The following is a 26514-nucleotide window of genomic DNA, read 5'->3' as shown; positions in this document are numbered from 1 at the left end:
TCCTCCTGTGCTTTATATCTTCCCCATCCCCTTTCCCCAGGTGGTATCTCTCTCTCCCATCTCCATTCCTCCTGGGGGAATCATTCTTCCATATCCCCCTTCCTCCTTTGGGATCTCTACCCAATCACCCTTTCTCCTGTGGGATCTCTCTTCCCCGTCCCCCTTCCTCCTGTGGGATCTCTCTTCCCCATCCCCCTTCCTCCTGTGGGATCTCTCTTCCCCGTCCCCCTTCCTCCCGTGGGATCATTCGTCCCCGTTCCTTCACCTTCTCTGGGATTTCTTTCCAACCATCCCCCTTCCTCCTGTGGATTATCTGCTCTAGATCCCCATCCCCCTTCCTATTGTGGGATCTCTTCCCCATCCCCCTTCCTACTGCGTGATCTCTTCCACATCCACCTTCCTCTTGTGGGATCTCTCTTCCACATCCTCCCATTGGATCTCTCTTCCCCTTCCCCTTTCCTCCTGCGGGATGTCTACCCCATCCCGCTTCCTCTGTGGGTTTCAACTACCCCATCCCCCTTCCTCCTGTAGGATCATTCGTCCCCGTTCCTCCTCCTTCTTTGTGATTTCTTTCCAAACAACCCCCTTACTCCTGTGGATTCTCTGATCTAGATCCCCATCCCCAATCGTTCTGGGGATCTGATCCCCGCCCCCTTCCTCCTGTGTGATCTCTCTTCCCCATCCCCCTTCCTCCTGTGAGATCTCTCGTCCCCATCCCTCCTCCTTCTCTGGGATTTCTCTCCCCCATCCCACTTCCTCCTGTGGATTCACTGATCTAGATCCCCATCCACTTTCCTCCTGTGGAATTTCTAACCCAGCCCTCTTCCTCCTGTGGGATCTCTCTTCCCCATCCCCATTCCTCCTGTGGGAACTCTCTTCCCCATACCCATTCATCCTGCAGGAACTCTCTTCCCCATACCTCCACCTTATCTGGGGATTCTTTCCAAAATCCCCCATCCTCCTGCGGTTTATCTCATGCCCATCCACTTTCCTCCGGGGGCATCTCTCTCTCACATCCCCCTTTCTCCTGTGGGATCTCTCTCCCCCATTCCCGTTCCTCCTGAGAGTTCTCTGATCTAGATCCCCGTCCCACTTTCTCCTGTGGGATACTTCCCCAGCCAGCTTGCTCCTGTGGGATCTCTCTTACACGTCAGTCTTCCTGCTGTGGGATATCTCTTCCCCATCCCGAATCCGCCATGGGGATCTCTTCCCCAGCCCCCTTACTGCTGTTGGATCTCTCTTCCGCATCTCCCTTCCTTATCTGGGATATATCTTCCTCATCCCCCATCCTCCTCTGGGATCTCTTTCGCCCAACCCCCTTCCTCCTCTTTTCCGCATCCCATTTCCTCCTGTGGGATGTCTCTTCCCCATCCCCATTCCTCCTGTCGGATGTCTCTTCCCCGTCACCTTCCTCCTGTCGGATCTCTCTTCCCTTTCCCCCTTCCTCCTGTGCGATCTCTCTTCCCCGTCCCCCTTCCTCCTGTGGGAACTCTCTTCACTGTCCCCCTTCCTCCTGTACATCTCTCTTCCCCATTCCCCTTCCTTCCGGTGGGATCTCTCTTCTCCATCCCACTTCTTCCTGTGGGATCTCTCTTCCCTATTCTTCATCCTCCTATGGGATCACTGTTCCGCATCCCCCTTCCTCCTGTTGGATCAGTCTTCCCCATTCTCCTTCCAACTGTGGGAAATCTCCTACTCACCATTTTTCTTCCTAGGGATATATCTTCCCCAACCCCCTAACATCGTGTGGGATCTCCATTCCCTATCCGCTTCCTCCTGTGCGCTCCCTTCTCCCCATCAACTACCTGCTGTGGGATCTCTCTTGCTCATCCCCCATCCTCCTCTGTGTTCTCTCTTCCCCATCCCGCTTCCTCCTGTGGGATCTCTCATCCCCGTCAGTCTTCGAATAGTGGGATATCTTTTCCAAGTCTCCCTTCCTGCTGAGGGATCTCTCTTCCCTATCGCCTTTCCTCATGTGGGAGATCTCTTCCTCATCCCCTTTCAGATCTCTCTTCTGTACACCCTTCCTCCTGTGTGATCTCTTCTCCATTCCCTTTCATCCTGTGGGTCAATACCCCATCACGCTTCCTCCTGTGGGAACACTCTTCCCTATCCTCCTTAATCTTGTAGGTCCTCTCTTCCCCATCCCTCCCCCTTCTCTGGGATTTCTCTCCCCAATCTCCCATCCTCCTGTGCTTTATATCTTCCCCATCCCCTTTCCCCAGGTGGTATCTCTCTCTCCCATCTCCATTCCTCCTGGGGGAATCATTCTTCCATATCCCCCTTCCTCCTTTGGGATCTCTACCCAATCACCCTTTCTCCTGTGGGATCTCTCTTCCCCGTCCCCCTTCCTCCTGTGGGATCTCTCTTCCCCATCCCCCTTCCTCCTGTGGGATCTCTCTTCCCCGTCCCCCTTCCTCCCGTGGGATCATTCGTCCCCGTTCCTTCACCTTCTCTGGGATTTCTTTCCAACCATCCCCCTTCCTCCTTGGATTATCTGCTCTAGATCCCCATCCCCCTTCCTATTGTGGGATCTCTTCCCCATCCCCCTTCCTACTGCGTGATCTCTTCCACATCCACCTTCCTCTTGTGGGATCTCTCTTCCACATCCTCCCATTGGATCTCTCTTCCCCTTCCCCTTTCCTCCTGCGGGATGTCTACCCCATCCCGCTTCCTCTGTGGGTTTCAACTACCCCATCCCCCTTCCTCCTGTAGGATCATTCGTCCCCGTTCCTCCTCCTTCTTTGTGATTTCTTTCCAAACAACCCCCTTACTCCTGTGGATTCTCTGATCTAGATCCCCATCCCCAATCGTTCTGGGGATCTGATCCCCGCCCCCTTCCTCCTGTGGGATCTCTCTTCCCTATCGCCCTTTCTCCTGTGGGAGCTCTCCCCCATCCCCATCCCTCCTGTGGATTATCTGATCTAGATCCCCGACCCCCTTTCTCCTGTGGGATATGTCTTCACCATCCCCCTTCCTACTGTGTGATCCCTCTTACACATCAGTATTCTTACTGTGGGATATATCTACCCCATCCCCAATCCTCCTAGGGGAACTTTCTTCCAAGTCCCCCTTCCTCCTGTGGGATCTCTTCCCCATTTCCCTTCCTTATCTGGGATCTCTCTTGCCCATCCCCCTTCCTTCTCTGGGATCTTTCTTCCTAATCCCACTTCCTCCTGTGGGATCTATCTTCCCCATCCCATTACCTCCTGTGGGACCTCTCTTCACCATCCCACTTCCTCCTGTGGCAGCTTTCCAATTCCAATTCCCCATTCCTCCTGAGGGATCTCTCTTCCCTACCACCTTTCTTCCTGTGGGATCCCACTTCCCCGTCCCCCTTCATCCTGTGGGATCACTGAACAAGATCCCCATCACCCTTTCTCCTGTGGGATCTCTTCCCCAGCCACCTTCCATAAGTGGGATATCGCTTCTCCATACACCATACTCCTGTGGGATCACTTCCCCAGGCCCCTTCTTCCTGTGGGATCACACTTCTCCATCCCCCTTCCTCCTGTGGGATCTCGCTTCTCCGTCACCCGTCCTCCTGTGGGACCTCTCTTCTCCACCCCACTTCCTCCTGTGGGGTCTCTCTTCCTTGTCCCACTACCTCCTGTGGGATCTCTCTTCCCCATCCCCCTTAAATCTGCGGGATCCCACATCCTTGTCCCACTTCCTCCTGCGGGAACACTTTTCCCCATCCCCGTTCCTCCTGTGTATTCTCTGATCTATATCCCCGACCCCCTTCCTACTGTGGCATCTCTCTTACACATCAGTCTACCTACTGTGGGATATCACTTCCCCATCCCCAATCCTCCTGGGAGATCTCTTTCCCAGCCCCCTTCCTCCTGTGGGATCTCTCTTCCCCATCTCCCTTCCTTATCTGGGATATCTCTTCCTCATCTCCCATCCTCATCTGGGATCCCCATCCCATTTCCTCCTGTGGGATCTCTCTTCCACGTCCCCCTTCCTCCTGTGGGATCTTTCTTCCAAAACTCCTTACACCTGAGGGATCTCTCTTCCCTATCGCCTTTCCTCCCGTGGGATCCCTCTTCCCCGTCCCCCTTCCTCCTGTGGGATCTCTCTTTCCCGTCCCCCTTCCTCCTGTGGGATCTCTCTTCCCCATCCCCCTTCCTCCCGTGGGATCTCTCTTCCCTATCACCTTTCCTCTTGTGGGATCCCTCTTCCCCGTCCCCCTTCCTCCTGTGGGATCTCTCTTCCCCATCCCCCTTCCTCCTGGGGGATCTCTCTTCCCCATCCCCCTTCCTCCCGTGGGATCTCTCTTCCCTATCGCCTTTCCTCCTGTGGGATCCCTCTTCCCCGTCAGCCTTCCTCCCGTGGGATCTCTCTTCCATATCCACCATCCTTCTCTGGGATCGCTCTTCCCCATCCCCCTTCCACCTGTGGGATCTCATTTCCCCATCCCCCTTCCTCCAGTGGGATCTCTCTTCCCCATCACCCTTAATCCTGTGGGGTCTCTCTTCCCCATCCCCCTTCCTCCTGTGGGATCTCTCTTCCCCATCCCTTTAGCTCGGGTGGGTCTATTTCACTGTGTCCCATTGACATTTCTGCATTTTGGTGAGGAACACTTTTCTCTCCATCGGTCTAAGGGACAGAATGTGTGGGGTTTACAGAGTCACACCGACAGACTTAATTACTGACATTCGGCGAATACCCTGGATCTGGGCAGTGAGGGACTTTGACAGTGATGAGAACTCCGATCAGTGATCTACTGAAGGGTTTAATGTTTCTTTAAATACCCGAGTAAGCATATTCCCTCAGACTCACGTTTTGAATCACTTTGTTCATGAATCTGTCTGTTTGTGTTTAGACTTGGGCAGAATGAACTGGGAGATTCAGGAGTGAAGCTGGCGTCTGTGGCTCTGAGAAACCCGGAATGTAAAATACAGAAACTGCGGTAAGTACCAGACTGTGGGAGATTGTGTTTACAGTCACTGGGTGTCTGACACTGAACATTAATGTGATCAGTCGAAACAAAAAAAGACATAGAAAACATACAGGACAATACAGGCCCTTCGGCCCACAACGCTGTGCTGAACATGTTTCTACCTTAGCATTACCTCAGTTTTACCCATAGCCTTCTATATTTCTAAGCTCCATGTAGCCATGCTGGTGTTTAAAGATCCGATCGCTTCCATCTCCAACACCACCGCCAGCAGCCCATTCCACGCACTCACCACTCTCTGTGTAAAAAAACTTACCCCTGACCTCTCCTCTGTACCTACTGCCAAGCACCGTAAAAATACGCCCTCTCATGCTAGCCATTTCAGCCCTGGGAAAAAGCCTCTGACTATCTGCATGATCAATTCCTCTCATTATCTTGTGCACCTCTATCAAATCACCTCTCATCCTCCGTCACTCCAAGAGAAAAGTCCGAGTTCACACGACCTATTCTCATAAGGCATGCTCCCCAATCCAGGCAACATCCTTGAAACTCTCCTCTGGTTTCCATGTCCTTCCTATAGTGAGGCGACCAGAATTGAACACAGTACTCCAAGTAGGGTCTGACCAGGGTCCTATATAGCTACAGCATTTAATCATATAACATTACAGCACGGAAACAGGCCATCTTGACCCCTCTAGTCTGTGCCGAACGCTTATTCTCACCTACTCCCACCGACCTGCACTCTGCCCACAACCCTCCATTCCTTTCCTATCCATTTACCTATCCAATTTTACTTTAAATGACAATACCGAATCTGCCTCTACCACTTCTACTGGAAGCTCATTCCACACAGCCACCACTCTCTGAGTAAAGAAATTCCCCCTCGTGTTACCCTTAAACTTTTGCCCCCTAACTCTCATCTCATGTCCTCTTGTTTGAATCTCTCCTACTCTCAATGGGAAAAGCCTATCCACGTCAACTCGATCTATCCCCCTCATAATCTCTCAACACTTAAAAATTACCTCTCGACTCTTCAACTCAATCCCACGACTGATGAAGGCCAATACACCGTACGCCTTCTTAACTACAGAGTCAACCTGCATAGCTGCTTTGAGTGTCCTATGTACTCGGACCCCAAGATCCCTCTGGTCCTCCATACTGCCAAGTCTTACCATTAATACTATATTCTGCCATCATATTTGACGTAATAAAGTGAACCACTTCACACTTATTTGGGTTGAACTCTATCTGCCACTTCTCAGCCCAGTTTTGCATCCTATCAATGTCCCGTTGTGAACTCTGACAGCCCCCCACACTATCCACTGCACCCCAACCTTTGTGTCATCAACAAATTTACTAACCCATCCCTCCACAAACTCATCCAGGTCATTTATGAAAATCACAAAGAGTAGGGGTCCCAGAACAGATCCCTGAGGCACTGCACTGGTCACCGACCTCCATGCAGATTATGACCCGTCTGCAGCCACTCTTAGCCTTCTGTGGGCAAGTCAGTTCTGGATCCACAAAGCAATGTCCCCTTGAATCCCATGCCTCCTTACCTTCTCAATAAGCTTTGCTTGGGGTACCTTATCAAATGTCTTGCTGAAATCCATATACACTACATCTACTGCTCTACCTTCGTCAATGTTTTTAGTCACATCCTCAAAAAAATCATTCAGGCTCGTAAGGCACGACCTGCCTTTGACAAAGCCAAGCTGAATATTGCTAATCATATTTTACCTCTCCAGATGTTCAAAAGTCCTACCTCTCAGGATCTCCTCCGTCAACTTACCAACCACTGAAGTAAGACTCCCTAGCCTATAATTTCCTGAGCTATCCTTACTCCCTTTCATGAATAAGTGAACAACATTCGCAACCCTCCAATCCTCCGGAAACTCTCACGTCCTCATTGATGATGCAAAGATCATTGTCAGAGGCTCAGCAATCCTCTCCCTCGCTTCCAACAGTAGCCTGGGGTACATCTCTTCCAGTCCAGGTGACTTATCCAACTTGATGCTTTCCAAAAGCTCCAGCACATCGTCTTTCTTAATATCTACATTCTCAAGCTTTTCAGTCCAGTGCAATTCATCCCTACAATTGCCAAGATCCTTTTCCGTTAGGAATACCGAAGCAAATGGTTTATTAAATAACTCCGCTATTTTCTCCGGTTCCATACGCACTTTTCCATTGCCGTACTTGTTTGGTCCTATTCTCTCACATCTTATCCTCTTGCTCTTCACAAACTTGCAGAATGCTTCGGGGTTTTCCTTAATCCTGTCCGCCAAGGCCTTCTCATGGCCCATTCTAGGTCTCCTGATTTCATTCTTAAGCTCCTCCCTGCCAGCCTTATAATCTTCCAGATTCATATCATTACCTCGTTTTTTGATCCTTTCGTAAGCTCTTCTTCTTGACTAGATTTACAACAGCTTTTGTACATCACTGATCTTGTCCCCTACCGTCCTTTCCATGTCTCATTGGAACTTACCTACTCAGAACCCCATACAAATATCCCCTGAACATTTTCTACATTTCTTCGGTACATTTCCCTGAGAACATCTGTTTCCAATTCATGCTTACAAGTTCCAACCTGACAGCCCCATAGTTCACCTTACTCCAATTAAAGGTTTCCCTAACTAACCTGATCCTATACCTCTTTAAGGGTATGGTAAAAGAGACATATTTGTGATCACTGTCTCCAAAATGCTCTCCCACTGAGAGATCTGACACCTGGCCAGGTTCATTTCCCAAAACCAGATCAAGTACAGCCTCCCCTCCTGTAGGCTTATCTACATATTGTGTCAATAAACCTTCCTGAACAGACCTAACAAACTGCACCCCATCTAAACGCTTCACTCCATGGAGATATCAATCAATATTTGGGTAATTAAAATCTCACACCTCAACAACCCTGTTATTATTACTCCTTTTCAGAATCTGTCTTCCTATCTGCTCCTCGATGTCACTGTTACTGTTGGGTGGTCTATACAAAACACCCAGTAGAGTTTTGACCCCTTCCTGTTCCTAACTTCCACAGAGGCTCCATAGTCAACCCCTCCATGACGTCCTCCTTTTCTGTAGCCGTGACTCTATCGCTGATCAACAGTGCCAGGTCTCCACCTCTTTTGCCTCCCTCCCTGTCCTTTCTGAAACAATTAAAGCCTGGCACTTGAAGTAGCCATTCCTGCCTCTGCACCATCCGAGTCTCTGTAATGGCCACCACATCATAGCTCCAAGAGCTGATCCACACTCGAAGCTCATCCGTTTTATTCATCATACTCCTTGAATTAAAATAGGCACATCTCAAACCATCGGACTGAGTGCCTCCATTCTCTATCACCTGCGTATCCTCCCTTTCACACTGTCTCCAAATTCTCTCTATTTCTGAGTCAACCTCCCTCTCCTCCGTCACATCAATTTTGTTCCCTCCCCCCAGCAATTCTAGTTCAAACTCTCCCCTGTAGCCTTAGCAAATCTTCCTGCCAGAATATTGGTCCCCCGGGATTCAAGTGCAACCCGTCATTTTTGCACAGGTCACACCTGCTCCAAAAGAGGTCCCAATGATCCAGAAATCTGAATCCCTGCCTCCTGCTCCATTCCCTCAGTCACACGTGTATCCTCCACCTCATCATAATCTTAGTCTCACTGTCACGTGGCACAGGCAGTAATTCCGAGATCACGACCTTTCAGGTCCTGCTTCTCAACTTCCTTCCTAACTCCCTGTAGTCTGTTTTCAACACCTCTTCTCTTTTCCTACCTATGTCACTGGTACCAATATGTACCACAACCTCTGGCTGTTCTCCCTCCCACTGCAGGATATCTTGGACGTGATCAGAAACATCCCAGACCCCGGCACCTATGAGGCAAACTACCATCCGAGTTTCTTTCCTGCGTCCACAGAATCGTGTAACTGACGCCCTAACTATAGTCCCCTATCTCTACTGACATCCTCTTCCTTTCCCTGTCCTCCTGAGCCACAGGGCCAGACTGTGCCAGAGGCACTGACACTGATGCTCCCCAACCCCATAGGCCACCCTCCTCCGGCAGTACTCGAACAGGGGAACTTACTGTCGGGGGGACAGCCACTGGGGTATTCTCTAGTACCTGCTTCTTGCCCTTCCCTCTCCTCACTGTGACCTATATCTTCAGTCTCCCGTGGCCCCGGTGTGACCACCTGCCTGTAACTCCTCTCTGTCACCTCCTCGCTCTCCCTGACCAGACGAAGGTCATCGAGCTGCATCTCCAGTTCCCTAACTCGGTCCCTAAGGAGCTGCAGCTCGACACACCGGGTGCAGATGTTGCCGTCCAGGAGGCTGGGAGTCTCCAGGATCTCCCACATCTGACACCGAGCACAGAAACCCAGCCTCACACACATACTCTCTGTCCGTATTGTAAACAGATAACCTACCTCACCTCGACCCTTTATCGCCGAAGCCCCGTTGAGCCAAAGCCTTCCTACTCTGTCTCCCGCTCCTCTGACGCTCGCTCTGTAAATCTGTCTTCCTTTTAAACTCTTCTCGCTGTTCTCACTGGCCGACCTGCCCAGTCGTGCTGAAGAAAAAAATCAGTAATTGTGTTACTGATAAACACTGGGGATTTGTACCGTCTCCTGTCTCTCTGTGTCCTTCACCCTCACTTTCTCTCATCTCCAGGCTGGACAATGTCGGTCTCACAGATACAGGTGCCGAGGATCTCGCCTCCGCTCTCAGTACAAACCCAGCACTGACGGAGCTAAACCTAAATGAGAATAAACTGGGAAATTCAGGAGTGAAACTGGTGTCTGCGGCTCTGAGGAACCCGGAGTGTAAAATACAGAAACTGTGGTAAATACCAGACTGAGGGAGATTGTGTTTACTGTCACTGGGGTTCTGAAACTGAACATTAATGTGATCAGTAATTGTGTTACTGATAAACACTGGGGATTTGTACCGTCTCCTGTCTCTCTGTGTCCTTCACCCTCACTCTCTCTCATCTCCAGGCTGAGGGGTGTCGGTCTCACAGATTCTGGTGCCGAGGATCTCGTCTCCGCTCTCAGTACAAACTCATCACTGACGGAGCTAAACCTAAATGAGAATAAACTGGGAGATTCAGGAGTGAAACTGGTATCTGCGGCTCTGAGGAACCCGGAGTGTAAAATACAGAAACTGTGGTAAGTATCAGACTGAGGGAGATTGTGTTCACAGTCACTGGGTGTCTGACACTGAACATTAATGTGATCAGTAATTGTGTTACTGATAAACACGGGGGATTTTTTACCGTCTCCTGTCTGTGTCCTTCACCCTCACTCTCTCTCATCTGCAGGCTGAACAATGTCGGTCTCACAGATTCTGGTGCCGAGGATCTCGTCTCCGCTCTCAGTACAAACCCATCACTGACGGAGCTGGACCTGAGATTAAACTCGCTGACAGACCGATCTGTCCCCGCTCTCCGCTGCCTCATACTGACCCTCCCGAGACTGGAGCGGATCCGGTGAGTGTCTGTGTTAATGTTAAATGTGATAAAATCTCAGCGGATCCGCGGGTTTTCTGGTGATATTTGTCTGTGAGTGTTGTTGAAACATTAACCCCGGTCCCCTGTTACTGACACTGTTGTGTAATCTGTTTATTTCATCTTTATTCTCACATCTGTTTCAGGCTGGGGGAGAATTGGTTCAGTGAGACCGGTGGGAAGAAACTGAGACCTCTGCGGGGAGTCAGACCCGGTCTGAGAGTGATCGTGTGAACATCCCCGCCCGCGGGATGGCGACGTTTGGCCGATTCCCCTGGATGGTATGCAGACCAAGTGATTTGCTTAGCTCCCAATTTATAAACCATCTGTTGAAACAATCCAGACATAAAATTACTGCCTTGATCACTTTGTATCTCCTTAGGTAATCCAAAATAGGTAAAGAATTTTAAAAGAGCCTTTGTCACAGTTTTAGCTTTTTTATTACTAAGTGGTTCTGCCTCTGGAAACCTAGACGAGATACACATGATAGTCCACAAATACTGATAACCAGTTTTTGTCTTTGGTAATGGACCAACACAATCTACAATAACTTTATAAAATGGTTTACCAAATGCTGGAATAGGTTGTAATGGAGCTACTGGTGTAACCTGATTTGATTTATCCACAATTTGACAAGTATGGCACATTTTACAAAACATCGCCACATCTTTTCTTAAACCAGGCCAGTAAAAATGTTTTAATATCTTGTTCACAGTTTTCCTTACCCCTTGATGTTCACCTAAAGGCACACTATGAGCTACAGTCAAAATCTCATTTCGATAAGCTTTCGGGACAACTACCTGGTAAACAACATTCCAATCCTCACTTGCAGGAATTGTAGGCGATCTCCACTTCCTCATCAACACTCCTTTTTCCAAGTATTATCCTACTGGCACCTTCTCAATTTCACTACCTAGTTAAGCTTGTTCCCTTAATTTTATTATCTCAGGGTCTCTATTCTGCTCTGTTAACATCTCCTTCCGAGACAGAGATAAAACTTCAAAGTCAGACTTACTCCAAGAATCTTGTTCAAACAACGAAGATAAGAAAGTCTCTGACACATCCTCAAAACTCGAATCCTGAGTTGAACAGTCCTGAGTAACAACCTCATTCTGCGCATCTATCTTTTTAGCCATAGCTCTAGTCACAACACAGGAAGAATCTGTGTTAGAATTCAACTCTGGTTCCTCTAACTCCATTGTCAAATGCACTTCAGGAAAAACTTGTCCACCTGCCAAGTCATTACGTAACAATAAACAAATACCCTTCACAGGTAAGCTATGCTGTAATCCTACTTCAACAAATCCTGTAACTAACCCTGATTTTAAATTTACTTTATGTAAATATACAGGCATAAAATCACTCCCAACACCTCCTATGTAATTTACCTCACCAGTATCAGACTCTTCATTAAACTTCAACACACGGTCTAACATCAATGATTGAGAAGCTCCAGTATCCCTAAGGACTTTTATTGGCACCAGAGTAGATCCTTCTTTCAAGGATCCTTCTTCAGTTATAAAATGATCATATCCCTTTTTAACTTGGTCAGACTCTAACAAAGCCTCATTTGTGTTTATCAAACCCTGTAACTTTACAGGTGATTCAGTATGTTGCACACAAACATCTGGAACTTCTTCCTTCTCTTTCTTTTTCAATCTGAAACAGTTAGCTATTACATGGCCAGGCTTCTTACAATAGTTGCAAATAAGACTAAACTGTCCTTCCTTCCTCCTTACCTGTGTCATTAACTTCTGATTTAATTTCTGATTTACCTTGAGTCTCCATGTTATTTTTCCTCTTAAAATTTCTGCTCTGAGGAAATTTATTCTTATGGATTAAAACATACTCATCAGCTAATCTAGCACAATCCTGCAATTTATCAGTATCCCTCTCATTTAAGTAGGTCCTTACTTCACCAGGAATGCTTCTTTTAAATTCCTCCATTAAAATCAGCTCTCTCAATGTATCATAGTCCCCATTTACATTTTTAGAAGAAACCCATCTCTCAAAACATACAGCTTTATCATAGGCAAATTCCACATAAGTCTTTTCCACAGACTTTTTCAAACTTCTGAATCTTTCCCTATAAGCTTCTGGGACTAATTTGTATGCGTTTAAAATATGCATTTTCACAATATAATCAAGTGCTTGCACAGCAGTTAAAGCTTTGTAAACTTGTTGTGTTTTGCCTTTAGTTACACTCTGTAACAATACTGACCATTTACCTTTCGGCCACTCTGACATCTGAGCAATAGTTTCAAAATGTTGAAAATATCTTTCCACTTCTGTTTCACTAAATTGAAACAAAATTTCAATTGAAAATAGTGACTAGGGAGGGAGTGACAGAAGGATTCAGAATCATCAAAGGGAGGGAGTGAAACTTTGACTGAAAATGTCTCCAGGGAGAGAGTGATGACCTGAGTGACATTGGGCGCCAGGGAGGGGTCGATGGACGGAATTAAACTACAACTCGTCACTGTTGTTAAAATGGTCACCGGGGAAGGAGTCACGCACGGTGTCCAGGTGGCCGACAGGGCGGGAGTGATTCACAGACACAAGAGTGAGAGTGACAGGCCGACTTAAAAGTGTCAACAGGGTGTGTATGACTTACTGATTGAAAAAATATCACAAAGCAGGGTGTTATGTGCTGTTTCAAATAGGATTCTGGATTAAAGCCAAAATATGCAATTATCACCAGGGAGAGAGTGACGCGTGCACTGAAAATGGTCACCAGGCAAGGAGGGATGCACTGAGAGTAAATGGACTCCAGGAAAGGAGTCAGAGAGATTGGCGGCCGATCTGAAATAGCCCCTGAGTACTTGGTTACAATGGCCGACAGGGAGAGAGTGATGGACAGACTTCAAATGGCCAACAGGAGGGAAAGACGCACCGGGTAAAATGGCCGAAATGGAAACAGTGGCACATTGTGAGGAGAGAGGGGGTAATGGGTCGATGTAAAACGATCTATTGGGACAGAGTGATGCTCTGACGTAAAACGGTTGCTCCTCTGTTTAAAATGTCTGACGGGACAGTTTGGGACGATTGTCTCAGTGCTATTGAAAACGGCCGGCACCATGGTTAATGTTGTTGAGGAAAAGGGAGAGATATGGTGACAGAAGGAGACCCCGCTCGGCCGGGTTGAAACGGGACCAAGGAGGGAGCGATGCTTTGGTTAAAGTGAGCGACAGAGAAGGAGTGAAGGACACGTTGACTTCAAATGGCCGACGATTCACTTGAAATGGCCGTTGGGGAGGGGGTGGCGGCTTAGGTAGAAATGAGCAGAAGAGAGGGAGGGATGTGCTGATTTAAATAAGCGAATTTTTGGTTAATGTGTTAATGTGGCCGCCAGGGATGGAGTGAGACACTGACTTACAATGGCCACTGTGACACACAGAATCTATGGTGAAGGAACATTCGGTGCCCGTGGATACAATCCCGGGATCGAGTGTGTTATTGATTGTTATAACAGTATTTTAATTTGTTTTATATCGTCTTGGGCATTGTATATATGTTTTACTTCTAATAGTGTTGTAATTGAATAAACTAATGTATATATCTGAGATATTCACACATACACATATACATGTGGGTTTTGGTGAGGAGAGTGAGGGGTTTGGGAGGAAGAGGAGTGACCGGACGAGGAGTGGACTGATGAGACGGTGAGCGTGGCGAAGTCACTGACTCAATAGGGGACGGAGGCAAAGGGGCGAAAGTCCCTGTCACAAACTGGAGGCCGACATGGAGAAGATAAACACGGGTCGAGGAGAAGTGAAACGACTGGAAGGGAGCGGGATTGATGGGACGGGGAGGGAGGGGAAGTGATGGCATGGGGAGGGAGGGGGAGGAATGGGATACAAAGGGAGGGAGTGGTCTGAGAGGATAGGTGGGGAGGAACAGGTTGGGGAGTGTCGGGGAGTGACGTTTTCAATAGTGGAGGATGGGTGGGTGGTGACATTTCCTTCGCAAATAAGACGAGCTACCGTAAAGGGGGGCGTGGTCGGGGGAAAGGGGGAGCGAGGGGTCGGGGAAGCGGCCAGGGCTGATGGGACGGAGAGTTGAGTGTGGCAACGGAGAGAGAGGGGAGCGACTCATCCAGGATGTGGTGGATGGCGGTAGAAAGGGCAAGGGGACAGAGAGGAGATAAATGTGCCAGGGCTGACAGGGTGAGTAGGGGTGACTCGTTGGGTAACAGAGAGAGAAAGACGGCAATGAGTTAAGGCGAAGATTGGCATTGCAAAATGGCTGCAGAAAATCCAGGTGGTGGGGAGAGGAAACGGAGGGGAAGGAGGAAAGGGGTTTGCGAGTGATGCGATGGGTAGGAGGATGACAAGATGGTGAGTGTGAGGGAGTGACACATTTCGTGGTGGAAGAAGTGGGAGGGAGGGTGACACATTGTCCAAAATGGCTGTCGGCAGAAGGTTAAATGGAGAATCGGGAGAGCGGCACCGAGGCAAAGAGAGGAGGAAGGAGAAGTTGAGATTGAACAAACAGGGTTGAAAGTAAGCGTAAGGTGAGCAAAAGGGTCGGCAATGCTTTAAGAGCGCCTGTCTGTGATATCCAGCACAAAATGGCCGCCAGCTAGTGTACGACTGGCGGTGATAGAGGGGAGAGTGAGGGAACTGGGATTGAGAGTTTCAGGAGTGACAGGGTGGCGAAGATGGAAGAGAGCCACTTGTAACAAGAACAAGAGACCTGGAACTTGGGGGAACTCATGGGGAGGCATATAGCTACGAGAAGATGCTGGCAGATTTACCCCACACCATGCCACATCTCCAAAATTGGAATTTGTTTTGCTCCCCTACTCAGGTCGCTCTGTCCGAATCCTTCGGGCTGCCCTGTAGGGTGGGCTGTGTGACGTCCCTGAGGCCCGTCGAAGGCACGAGAGGATGTGGGCTTGCTGCAGAAGATGGAGACGAGGTCTGGCAGGGTGGGCTGGATAGCATCGATCACCACCATTCTCGGCAAGGGGCAGAGGAAGGGATCAAATTGAGCAGGGGAGGAGAGAAAGAGAAGGTGGGGACAGGAGATGGAGGGGGGAGTTGAGGAGAGAGGGGACACTACAACGAAGGGGAGGAGGGTTCGGAGGGAGCTTGGCAGGAGAAATGGAGGCCTGGAGCCAGGGAGAGCTACGGCGAGGCGAGGAGAATAACTCCGTGGGAGAGGGGGAAGGCAGCGTGGGGATCTCGGTGGGTGGGTGAATGACGGCTGGCTCGCTAGCGTTTTTGTGGGGTGGGGGAAACGCAGTATTCGACACCCGGTGTAGCAGTACCCAGTGCAGGGGAATATTCGGACGTTTGGCGAGTACGGGATGAGGGCGGGAGTGCAGATCAGGGCGGGGGGGGAGAGAGAGAGGGGGGGAGAGAGAGAGAGGGGGGGGAGAGAGAGAGGGGAGAGAGAGAGAGAGAGAGAGGGAGAGAGAGAGAGAGAGAGAGAGAGAGAGGGGGGAGAGAGAGAGAGAGGGGGAGAGAGAGAGAGAGAGGGGGAGAGAGAGAGAGGGGGAGAGAGAGGGGGAGAGAGAGAGAGGGGGAGAGAGAGAGGGGGAGAGAGAGGGGGAGAGAGAGAGGGGGAGAGAGAGAGGGGGAGAGAGAGAGGGGGAGAGAGAGAGGGGGAGAGAGAGAGAGGGGGAGAGAGAGAGAGGGGGAGAGAGAGAGGGGGAGAGAGAGAGGGGGAGAGAGTGAGAGGGGGAGAGAGAGAGAGGGGGAGAGAGAGAGAGGGGGAGAGAGAGAGGGGGAGAGAGAGAGAGGGGGAGAGAGAGAGAGAAAGATGTTTAATAGTGACGGTGGCAGTGAGAGATGACAGTGGAGAGAGAAAGCTGAGAGAGAGGGAAAAGGAGGGTGGAAGGGTGAGCGATAAAGAGAGAGAGAGAGTGAGAGACAGAAAAGGAGAGAAATTGAAAAGGGAAAAGGGGAGACAGAGAGCGAGAGAGAGGAGAGGGACAGAGATAAGGATGGAGACAGAGAGATAAGCATGGAGAAAGAGGGGGATGGGGAGAGAGAGTGAAAGGGGAGAGCAGGATACGAGGCAGAGAAAGGGACGTGGAGGAGAGAGATATGGGGAGGGAGAGTCGCGAGAGAAAGCGAGGAATCCAAAAGAGTGAGGAACAGAGGGAAATTGGAAAGGAGAGTGGGGAAAAGGTGAAAATGGAAAGGGGGTGTGGGAATGGAGGAGGGGCAGAGAGGGGGAGAGCCATAGATGGGAGACAGAGAGAGAAAGTGGAAGCCAAGGGGGAGGATGGAGAGAGGGGGGAGGAGGGGAGAAGGGGAGGGAGAGAGGGGGAGGGAGTCAATGGAAGTGTGGAAAAGTGGAATTAACATCGTGGATCCTGTACACTCTAAAGTAGAGGAGGTTTTTCCTATCCTGAGGCAGAGTAGGGTGGATAAATCTCCACGGCATGAGAAGGTGCTCCCTCAGACCCTGTGGGTGGCAAGTGCAGAAATTGTCGGGTCCCTGGCAGAGATCATTAAGTCATCCTTAGTGACGGGGGTGGTACCAGATGATCGGAAGTTACCCAAAGCTGTTTTGCTACTTAACATATAACAGAGATATCTACAGCACATTACTGGCTCTTTGGCCCACAGTCCTGTGCCGACCATGTAACCTACTCTAGAAACTTCCTGCAACTTCCTCAGCACAGAGCCCTCTATTTTTCTATGTCCCTATCTAAGAGGCTGTTAAAAGACCCTATTGTATCTGCCTCAAACACAGCTGCTGGCAGTGCAATACGCACATCCAGCACTCTCTGTGTAATAAACTTACCCCTGATATCCCCTCGGTATCTATTTCCAAGCACCTTAAAAGACTGTATGCCCCCCATATTAGCCATTTCTGCCCTGGGAAAAAACCCTCTGGCTATCCACACAATCACTGCCCATCATCATCTTATACACGTAAAAAAAGGCTCCAAACATAAACAAGGAACTAATACATTCCTTTGAGGATTTGTTTGAAGTATAGAAGATAGTTTTTTTTCTCACACAGAGAGTGGTGAGTTCATGGAATGGGCTGCCAGCGGCCGTGGTGGAGGCGGAAATGAAAGGGTCCTTAAGAGACTGCTGGATGGATACATGGAGTTTAGAAAGTTAGAGGGCTAGGGATAAGCCTAGGTAGATCTAAGGTAAGGATACGTTTGAGCCAAAAGGTCTGTATTGTGCTGTAGGTTTTCTATGTTTCTGTGTACACAAAATATAAGGTATAGAATGGGTAAATGCAAGCAGGCTTTTTCAACTGATTTTAATTGTTACAACAACCAGAGGTGATGGGTAAGTGAGGACGTGAAAATTTATGGGGAACAAATTATTGGCCATGAGGGTGTGGAATGAGATGCCAGCACAAGTGGTGTATGGTAGCTCGATTTCACCATTTAAGAGAAGTTTGGATGGGTATCTGGAAGGGAGGTGTATGGAGTGCTATGGTCCCTGTGCAGGTCATTGCATTCCACAGCTGAAATGCTTTTCCAACATTGAGAAGATGGGCCAAATGGCAGGTTACTGTTCTGTACATGTTTCAATGACAGAGAGGCTGGCCAGACTTGATTGTAAGGGAAACTGGCAGCAGTGACAATGGAGCAGCAATGGCTGGAGTTTCTGGAGCACTTTGGGAGCTGAGTGATGGATACATCTCAAAGTAGTGCAAGCATTGGAAAGGCAGGAGAACAACTGTGGTGAAATGACCAGCCAAACCCAACATAAAAGCCAAAGAGAGGGCAAAGAGCAGAAACTATTGGCAAGGTTTTAGAAGCCAACAGATGACAACTAAAAAAGAGGTCAGATATGCTCAGGGCATGAAATGATGATACTGTAGTCATTAATGAGTCTTGGTTGCACCCAGGAACAAAATATATGGGGCCTTGATTCCTCTTGAAAACCAAGGCTCCCTGCACCATTTGCATCTCAACTTTTATTTTGACGGATACATACATACTCTACACCATTAAAATTTCACTTCTGAAGGCGTCCCACTGACTAAGTACTCCTTTGCCAAAAAACATTCTGTCCCAAACCACACTTGGCAAATCCTTTCTGACGCCATCAAAATTGACCTTTCTCCAATTTAGAATCTCACTCTGTGTTCCGGACTACTCTTTTTCCATATTTACTTGGAATCTAATAACATTATGATCACTAGATATGAAGTTTTCCCATATACCAATTGCTGTCACTAGCCCTGATCATTTCCTAACAGCTTATTGCACACTTCTACATCAGGAATTCTATGTCCTGATTAAGGGCACATTTGACAAGCTCTACCCCTTTTAGTCCTTTTACAGTATCGGAGTCCTACTCAATATATGGAAAGTTAAAATTGCTTACAATCTCAATCTTTGTTTCTTGGAATAGTCTGTGATCTCTCCACAAATTTGTTCCTCTAAATCCCTCAGATTGTTGGGTATAGCCTACTCCCAGTAATGGCTACAATATCATAATCCATGCCCTGGGCTAATCTGGCTTTCCAACGATGCTTCTTGCATTGTGATATACAGAGCTCAGCACATTCATCTCACCATGCCCAACCATTTGATTGCTGACTCTGTCTGCAGTCTGAACAACATCTGTCTGGTGTCTAGAAAACAACCTCTCTCTCATTTTCATAAAAACAAAGGCGCAGGTTGTGAACGACAGAAAGAATGGATACAGGATAAACCCTTCTGACATCAATGGATCTGCTGTTCAGAGGGCGAACAGCTTTCAGTTCCTCAGCATACACATTACCGAGGATCTCACCAGGTCTGTACAACCGGCTGTCTGGTGAAAAAGGCACAACAGCACCACTTTCACCTCAGACTATTGAAGAAGTTTGGAATGGTTCCCCAAATCCCAAGAACATTCTACAGGGGCAACTTGAGAACATACTGAGAGTCTGCATCACGGCCTGGTCTGGGAACTGTACTTCCCTCAGTCGCAGGACTCTGCAGAGAGTAGTGCAGACAGCCCAGCCCATCTGTATATGTGAACTTCCCACTATCCAGTGTATTTACATTATTGTGTAATACGGACCTGTAGGATCATTGGGGAGCTCAGTCACCCCAACCACAGACTGTTGCAGCCGCTACCATCTGGGAAACGGTACCGCAGCATAAAAGCCAGGACACCAGGATCCGGGACAGCCTCTTTCACCAGGCCATCAGACTGATTCATTCATGCTGATACAATTGTATTTCTGTTATATTGAATGCCCTGTTGTACATATTAATTATTATTACTATAAATTGCACACTTAGATGGAGACATAATGTAAAGATTTCTACCCTTTAACTATACGAAGGATGTATGTAATAAAGTCAATTCAATTCAATTCAATTCAATTTATCCACTATCTGTTCTGTTATTCTGGCTCCAATCCTCCCTGCAACTTTAGTTTAACCACCCTCCCCACAGGGGAGCACCAGCAAGCCTTGCTACTAGGATATTAGTCACGTTCTAGTTCTGTTCCACTAACAAATCCCCTATCTCCCCTTTGACTTTGCTCCATCAGGTAATCCACACACACCTTCTAAACTGGTCCACGTATTCTTGTGGGAGATGGCCACAAGATTACTCAACAATGACTATTTAACCTCATTCCCCTTCCTGACACTCAGCCAGTTTCCTGTGTACTGCAACTTGGGTGTAATTCACATCTCTTCATGTGATATCCATCACCCCATCCAACTGCCGGATGATCTGGAATTCATCCATTTCAAGTTCCAGCTCCTTAAAGTGCAGGGTTACAAGCTGCAGCTGGATGCACATCTTGTAGGTGAGGGCATCAGGGACACTGTAGTCTCCCCTCATCCCCATTAATGTCCCCTGCGATTTGAAATATGCGTGCAAAAACCTTGTGCTGTGCAATGTTTACCCAGTGACAACAATATGGTCTGCACTGAATTTTATATTTTGAGATATTCAATTCAAAAGCTAGTGAATCACTGTCAATAAGAACTTTGATCTCCTCTGGGATTGATCAAGTTCATCTGCACTCTCACACTGCCTATGTAGCAATCCTGTAGCAGGTAATGAAGGATGTTCTCACCAGGGCTTTTGCATACTATCCATATCTGATTTGCTTACTAAATAATGCTTTAAAAAGCCAGATTCCCAAATATTTCTCGATTTCTTCCCACTTGCAAATTCTCCAGCAACTTTTGCATCATCACAATACACACAGGTGACTCCACTTTCTGTATTGTACATAAATATTCCCCCTGAACCCTCCCCCAGGGGACTGACAGTGGTGAACTCAGTGATGGCAATGCCAATGAACATGAAGGGAAGGACAGTACTCTGTCTCATCGGTGTCTGGCGCATTTGTGATGCAAAAGCTACCTGTTGCCCAGGGCAAAGATGTTTGATATTATTATGTATCCGGAGAGAATGGGTCAAGGCATTTTCTCACCAGTAGAAAATTCCAAAACCAGAAGTGGTAGAACAAGGAACACACACAAAATGCTGCAGGTCAGACAGCATCTAAGGAAAATTATATCAATGTGGAGTTCCTCCAGCATTTTGTGTGTGTTTCTTGGATTTCCAACGTAAATAACGAACGCCTCAACCTCCAGCCCCCAATGCTGTGCCGAACATTACTTACATTAAAAATTACCTAATATTCCCCTCAGCTCTTTATTTTTCTACGTGCCATGTATCTATCCAGGAGCCTCTTAAAAGACCCTATTGTATCGGCCTCCATCACAGTCACCAGCAGCCCATTCCCCACACTCGCCACTCAGCGTAAAAAAAAACTCACCCCTCATTCTGATATCACGTGTCAGAAAGGGATGGAAGAGTTCCGAGCATGCGCAGAAATGAAGAATTTTCCAGAAGCATGGCAGTGAAAAACGTGGTTTTGTTGTTGTTAAATAAAAGGCCAATTCTTCCAGAATATGGTTTGTTATGAGTAACCCACGGTACGTATAACGAACACAACACCCCCTGACATCTCCTTCCAACAGGCTTCCAAGCACCTTAAAACTGTGCCCTCCCTACAGGTTTTCTCTTGTTTGTGATCGGAGGTAGAAAAAAAAGGTGATTTGCACAGCAGCTGATATAAAAGCTTTTGTTCCCTTTCTCCGAGTTCCTCATCCTTGAATTTAGATACCCGGAGCTCAGCTCTGTCAGAGATCCATCAGCTCTCAGTCCCTCATCAGCCGGAAGCTCCCCGGGGCCCGTGTACGGCTGAGAGAGAGTGAAGAGAGCAGGACTGCGCCGGGATTGCAGGCCACGGCGTCCGAAGTTCACAGAAATTTTCCTAAAACTGTGTTGAAAACTTCACGTGGCGAACACTCCTACCTAATGCTGATCCTCCCGTTTGCGCACTGCGCGCATGCGTGATGTTCGGGTATAATTAACAACGCTAACGCCTGCGCATTAGATCGGTGCTTCGGCATGGATTAATCGGTAACCACGGTGCCATTGAAAGTCTCTGCAAGCACCGGTTGCAAGTCCAGAGCTCAGTTTTTTTTTGTGTGGCGGCTCCCAGAAACAAAAAAAGTCGATACTAACAGGTATTCCGTGGTAATGCCAATGTACAATCCGCTTACACATGCAGGTATGAAACAGAAGAGATTCTGCAGTTGCTGGAAATAGAGAGACGCAGACACACAATGCTGGAGGAACTCTGCAGTTCAGGCAGCAACTAAGCAGAGGAGTACACAGTCTAGGCATGCTGAAGGTGCTCGGTCAAAACGTTGTCTATTTATTCCTCTCCACGTTTGCGGCCTGATCTGTTGATTTCCTGCAGAACTTTGCGGAAACTAAACACCTTTTTTCAATCAAACAGATTCAAAATGTTTCTGATCTTTCATTTGTAGCCACATCCTGCTGGTGTGATCCCTCTTCCTCCTACTCATCGTAAACTCCAGGCCTCAATTTCTATTTGGAGTCCTAAAGCCCTGATTCAGGCTGGCAACTCTTTGGTTTCTGACTCTGGTCCTTCGAAGATTCACTCGCTCGTCTGGTGTCAGGGTTTAGAGGCACATTGCGACAACACGGCTGCCTGAGGAACAGTCCTTTGAAGTTAGTGAAAATGAACTAAAACGTTCAAAAGTGCAGGGAAGATCCTCCTTGGCCCAGAGCTCTGAAGAACTTTAAAACCAGTGTGGCCATCGTCTTTTTCAGCCTGGAGAAAATCATGCAGGAAATTTATGCAGGTGTATAAGATGATGAGAGGCATTGCTCGTGTGGATAACCAGATTTATCTAATGTAGACTTTTTTAGGTAATTACATATTGGAAATTTTTAACGTGGTTTGCTGCCAAATTATCCTTCTGTTTATCCACCTAATATGACAGATGCCGTCTTTCATCTTAAACCACTTCATAAAGGGCTGATAGCTATAATTTATAAACCACTATTGAAATGATATCTAATGATATAATTAAACCTGCTTGGGATTTGGAATTTCAAGTGTCATTTTCAGATAATCAATGGAACAACATTTTTATTTGGTTAATAACTCATCTGTTTGTGCCGCCATTCCTTGATACAGTTTAATGTAGTGCATCAGGCCCATATGCCAAAGGATAAACTAGCACATATTTTTTCCAACATCAATCCTGTCTGTGACAGATGTAATACTGAGGTGGCCACTTTCACTGATATGTTTTGGTCTTGTATAAAACTAGACAATTTCTGGAGAGATGTTTTTAAAACATTATCAAAAGTCTTGGATCTGGAACCACAACCTAATTTACTTACGGCAATATTTAGGATTATCCCATTGGAACCAGGAAATATTCCTGATTCCACTCTACGTATGATAGTCTTTTCAACTTCATTGACTAGGACAGCCATTTTACTGATGTGGAAGGATTTTCATCTACCCACTGTCTTTTATTGGCTTTCCTCCATTATGTCCTGTCTAAGTTTAGAGAAAATAAGAAGTTGGACATTAGATACATCCTGTAAATTTGAGCAAATCTGGCGACCATTTATTCAATATTTTCATTTGATTTGATTTATTACTTTTACAATTTTTTTTGAAGTTCTTGATTTGATCAGAAATTCTTTCTTTTTTTTTCACTTTTTGGTCATATCCTCAGAATGGACTGCCCAGTTCCTTTTTATTTTATATCGTGCAGTGTTTTATTTTCTTCTTTTCATAATTTGAAGTTTTTTTCTCCATGAATAGAATGGAGGAGAATCCGTTGACGTCTCTTTTTTAATATATATCACATAGTAGCTTACCTCAATGTATGACTTTGATAATGTTTATTTCACTTTCTGTTTGTACTGTTATTGATATGTACATTTGAGATAATTCTCCTCTTGTTTGTATTTATATTCCTTTTATATCAATAAAAAGATTAATAAATAAGGAAAGAGATTTACTCAATCATCCCAGCTGCGGCAACACCAGCAACTACACATCTAGGAGGAAGTTCAAATCAGCTCTGTGTTAAATGTTTAACCATCACGGTGACTGAAGGCAGCTGCAGGTTCATGAGGGACTGTTACTGTCAGATTCTGCAGTTCTTGCGGCTGCTCATCGCTCCCTGGACTGAACCCTGGTCACTGAGCATTGGAGGGGTCTGTTCTGCTGATGTTAGCCTTAAACTAGACAAAAGTTTTACATTGTAGATCTGTGAATGATAAATTAATTCTGTATCATTTATCCCGTGTCTCAGGTACTTACTGTCTCTATCACCCTCACAACATAAACTAGAAAGGCCACTCAGTCCATTTGGTTCCTGCCCATGTTTCTGTTCTATATCAGTACATCAAAATCTATCCCAGCCGTTTCCCTCTCACACTCCCTATGATGACAGGTTGCAAGTAGTCACCTCTCCGTGGGATAAGACATTTCCCTTGAATTTCGTAGAATTATAGAAATCTACAGCATATTATAGACTCGTTGGCCCATAATGTTGTGCCGACCATGTAACCTACTCCAGAAACTGCCAAGAATTACCCTGCTGTATAGCCCTCTATTTTCCTAAGCTCCATGTACTTATCTAAGTCTCTTAAAATACCCTATTGTATCCCGCTCTACCACCGTCGCTGGCAGTGCATTCCACACAAACACCACTTTGTTTAAAAAAAAACTTAGCTCTGACATCACCTCTGTACTAACATTCAAGCAACTTAAACCTATGCCCCCTCGTGTTAGCCGTTCCAGCCCTGGGAAAAAGCCTTTGGCTATCCACACGTCAAATGACTCTCATCATCAAATATACCTCCATGAATTTCCTGCATGATTTTCTCCATGCTGAAGAACTGTGGTTTTAACGTTCTTCAGAACTCCGGACTAAGATTGTTAACTCCTTCTTCCCTGTTCTTTTGAACGTTTTGGGTCATTTTCACTAATTTCAAAGGACTGTGCCTCAGACAGCCGGGTTGTTGCAACGCGCCTCTAAACCCTGACAGCAGACTAGCGAGTGAATCTTCGATGGAGCAGAGTTAGAAACCAAAGAGTTGCCAGCCTGAGTCAGGACTTTGGGACTCCAGAAACAAATGGGACCTGCAGTTTACGATGAGTAGAAGGAAGCTGAATAACTCCAGCAGGATGTGGGTACAAATGAAAGATCAGAAACGTTTTGAATCGGTTTGATTGAAAAAGGGTGGTTAATTTCTGCAAAGTACTGGAGGAAATCAACAGATCAGGCCGCAAATGTGATGAAAAATAAATAGACAGCGTTTAGGCCGAGGGCGTTCAGCATGCCTAGACTGTGTAATCCTCTGCTTAGTTGCTGCGTGTGTGTGTGTTTGTATTTCCAGCAACTGCAGAATCTTCTGTGTTTCATATCAACATTTGTAATAGGTTTGTACTTTGGCATTAGATACACGAAGTGCCTGCTGATATGTAGTATATTGTTTATGGGAGCCGTCACAAAAAAAAAGCACTTAAGTATTGTCATGGAATCGGTGATGCAGAAACGTTCAATGGCACCGTGATTACCCATAAGTCCGTACGTTAAAAAAATCGCATTCGGCGAAGGACCGATTGAATTCGCAGGCGTCAGCATTGTTCACGTACCCGGATATCACGCATGCGCGCAGTGCACAAACGGAAGGATCAGCATAAGGTAAGAAAGTTCACCATGTGAAGTTTGCAACACCGATTTCGGGAAATTTCTCTGAGCTTCGGACACCGTGATCCGCAATCTCGGGACAGTCCTGTCCTCTTCCCCCTCTCTCAGCCCCACGATCCGTACACGGGCCCCGGGGAGATTCCGACTGATGAGGGAATGGGAACCGATGGATCTCTCAAACAGAGCTGAGCTCCAGCTATCTAAATGCAAGGATTAGGAACTCGGAGAAAGGGAACAAAATCTTTTACAGCAGTAGTTGAGAAAATCACCTTTGTTTTGTTTCCAATCATTAAAAAAAGAGAATTTGTGGAGAGGGCACAGTTGAAAGGTGGTTGGACGGAGATCTCAGGGGTGTTGTGTGCCTTATACGTACTGTGAGTTACTCATAACAAACCATATACTGGAAGAATTGACCTTTTATTTAACAGCAGCAAAACTACTTTTTACATTGCCATGCTTCTCGAACATTCTTCATTTCTGCGCATGCTCGGTACCATCGCGTTATGACACGTGATATCACCACGAGGGGTGAGTTTTTTTTGCGCAGAGTGGCGAGTGTGTGGAATGGGCTGCTGGTGACAGTGATGGAGGCGGATACAATAGGGTCTTTTAAGAGGCTCCTGGATAGATACATGGCACGTAGAAAAATGGAGGGCTATGGGGAATACTAGGTAATTTCTAAAGTAAGTAATGTTCGGCACAGCATTGTACGCCGAAGGGCCTGTATTATGCTGTAGGTTTAATGTTTTTTCTGTTTTTTTTCCTATGTTGGAGATCCAAGAAACGCAAATGCTGGAGGAACTCAGCAGTAATATTTTTTTCCATAGAGGCTGCCAGGCCTGCTGATTTCTTTCAGCATTTTGTGTCTGTTCCTTGTCCTACCACCTCTTGTTCTGGAATTTTCTACCAGTGAGAACATGCTTCAGCCCATTCTCTCTGGTTCCATAATGATATCAAACAACTTTGCCCTGGGCAACAAGTAGCTTTCACATCATAAATGTGCCAGACTCCAGTGAGACAGACGACTGCCCTTCCCTTCATGTTCATTGGGATTTCATTCACTGAGTTCACCACCGTCAGTCATTGGGGGAGGGTTCAGGGGGAATATTTATGTACAATACAG

The 26514-nt window shown here is 47.0% G+C and overlaps 1 protein-coding gene across 3 annotated transcripts in view; it reads left to right on the top strand.

The window, feature by feature from the left end:
- The window catches only part of LOC132388390 (NACHT, LRR and PYD domains-containing protein 3-like), a 51447-nt gene extending 36015 nt beyond the window's left edge, over positions 1-15432 (top strand). Inside the window, exons 7-12 of one of the 3 annotated variants that reach the window (XM_059960739.1) lie at positions 4829-4915; positions 9553-9723; positions 9879-10049; positions 10202-10369; positions 10534-10668; positions 15197-15432. In XM_059960739.1, coding sequence (XP_059816722.1) covers positions 4829-4915; positions 9553-9723; positions 9879-10049; positions 10202-10369; positions 10534-10621 — 685 coding nt within the window. In that variant the 3' untranslated portion in view covers positions 10622-10668; positions 15197-15432. Of the gene's footprint in view, positions 1-4828; positions 4916-9552; positions 9724-9878; positions 10050-10201; positions 10370-10533; positions 10760-15196 lie in introns of those variants that run through there. The other 2 variants (XM_059960737.1, XM_059960740.1) reach the window with 2 other exon arrangements.
- Positions 15433-26514: the final 11082 nt, after the last annotated feature.

The sequence above is a fragment of the Hypanus sabinus genome, unplaced genomic scaffold, assembly GCF_030144855.1.
Source record: "Hypanus sabinus isolate sHypSab1 unplaced genomic scaffold, sHypSab1.hap1 scaffold_315, whole genome shotgun sequence".
Taxonomy (NCBI): domain Eukaryota; kingdom Metazoa; phylum Chordata; class Chondrichthyes; order Myliobatiformes; family Dasyatidae; genus Hypanus; species Hypanus sabinus.
This window is presented reverse-complemented; position numbering and strand designations above follow the sequence as displayed.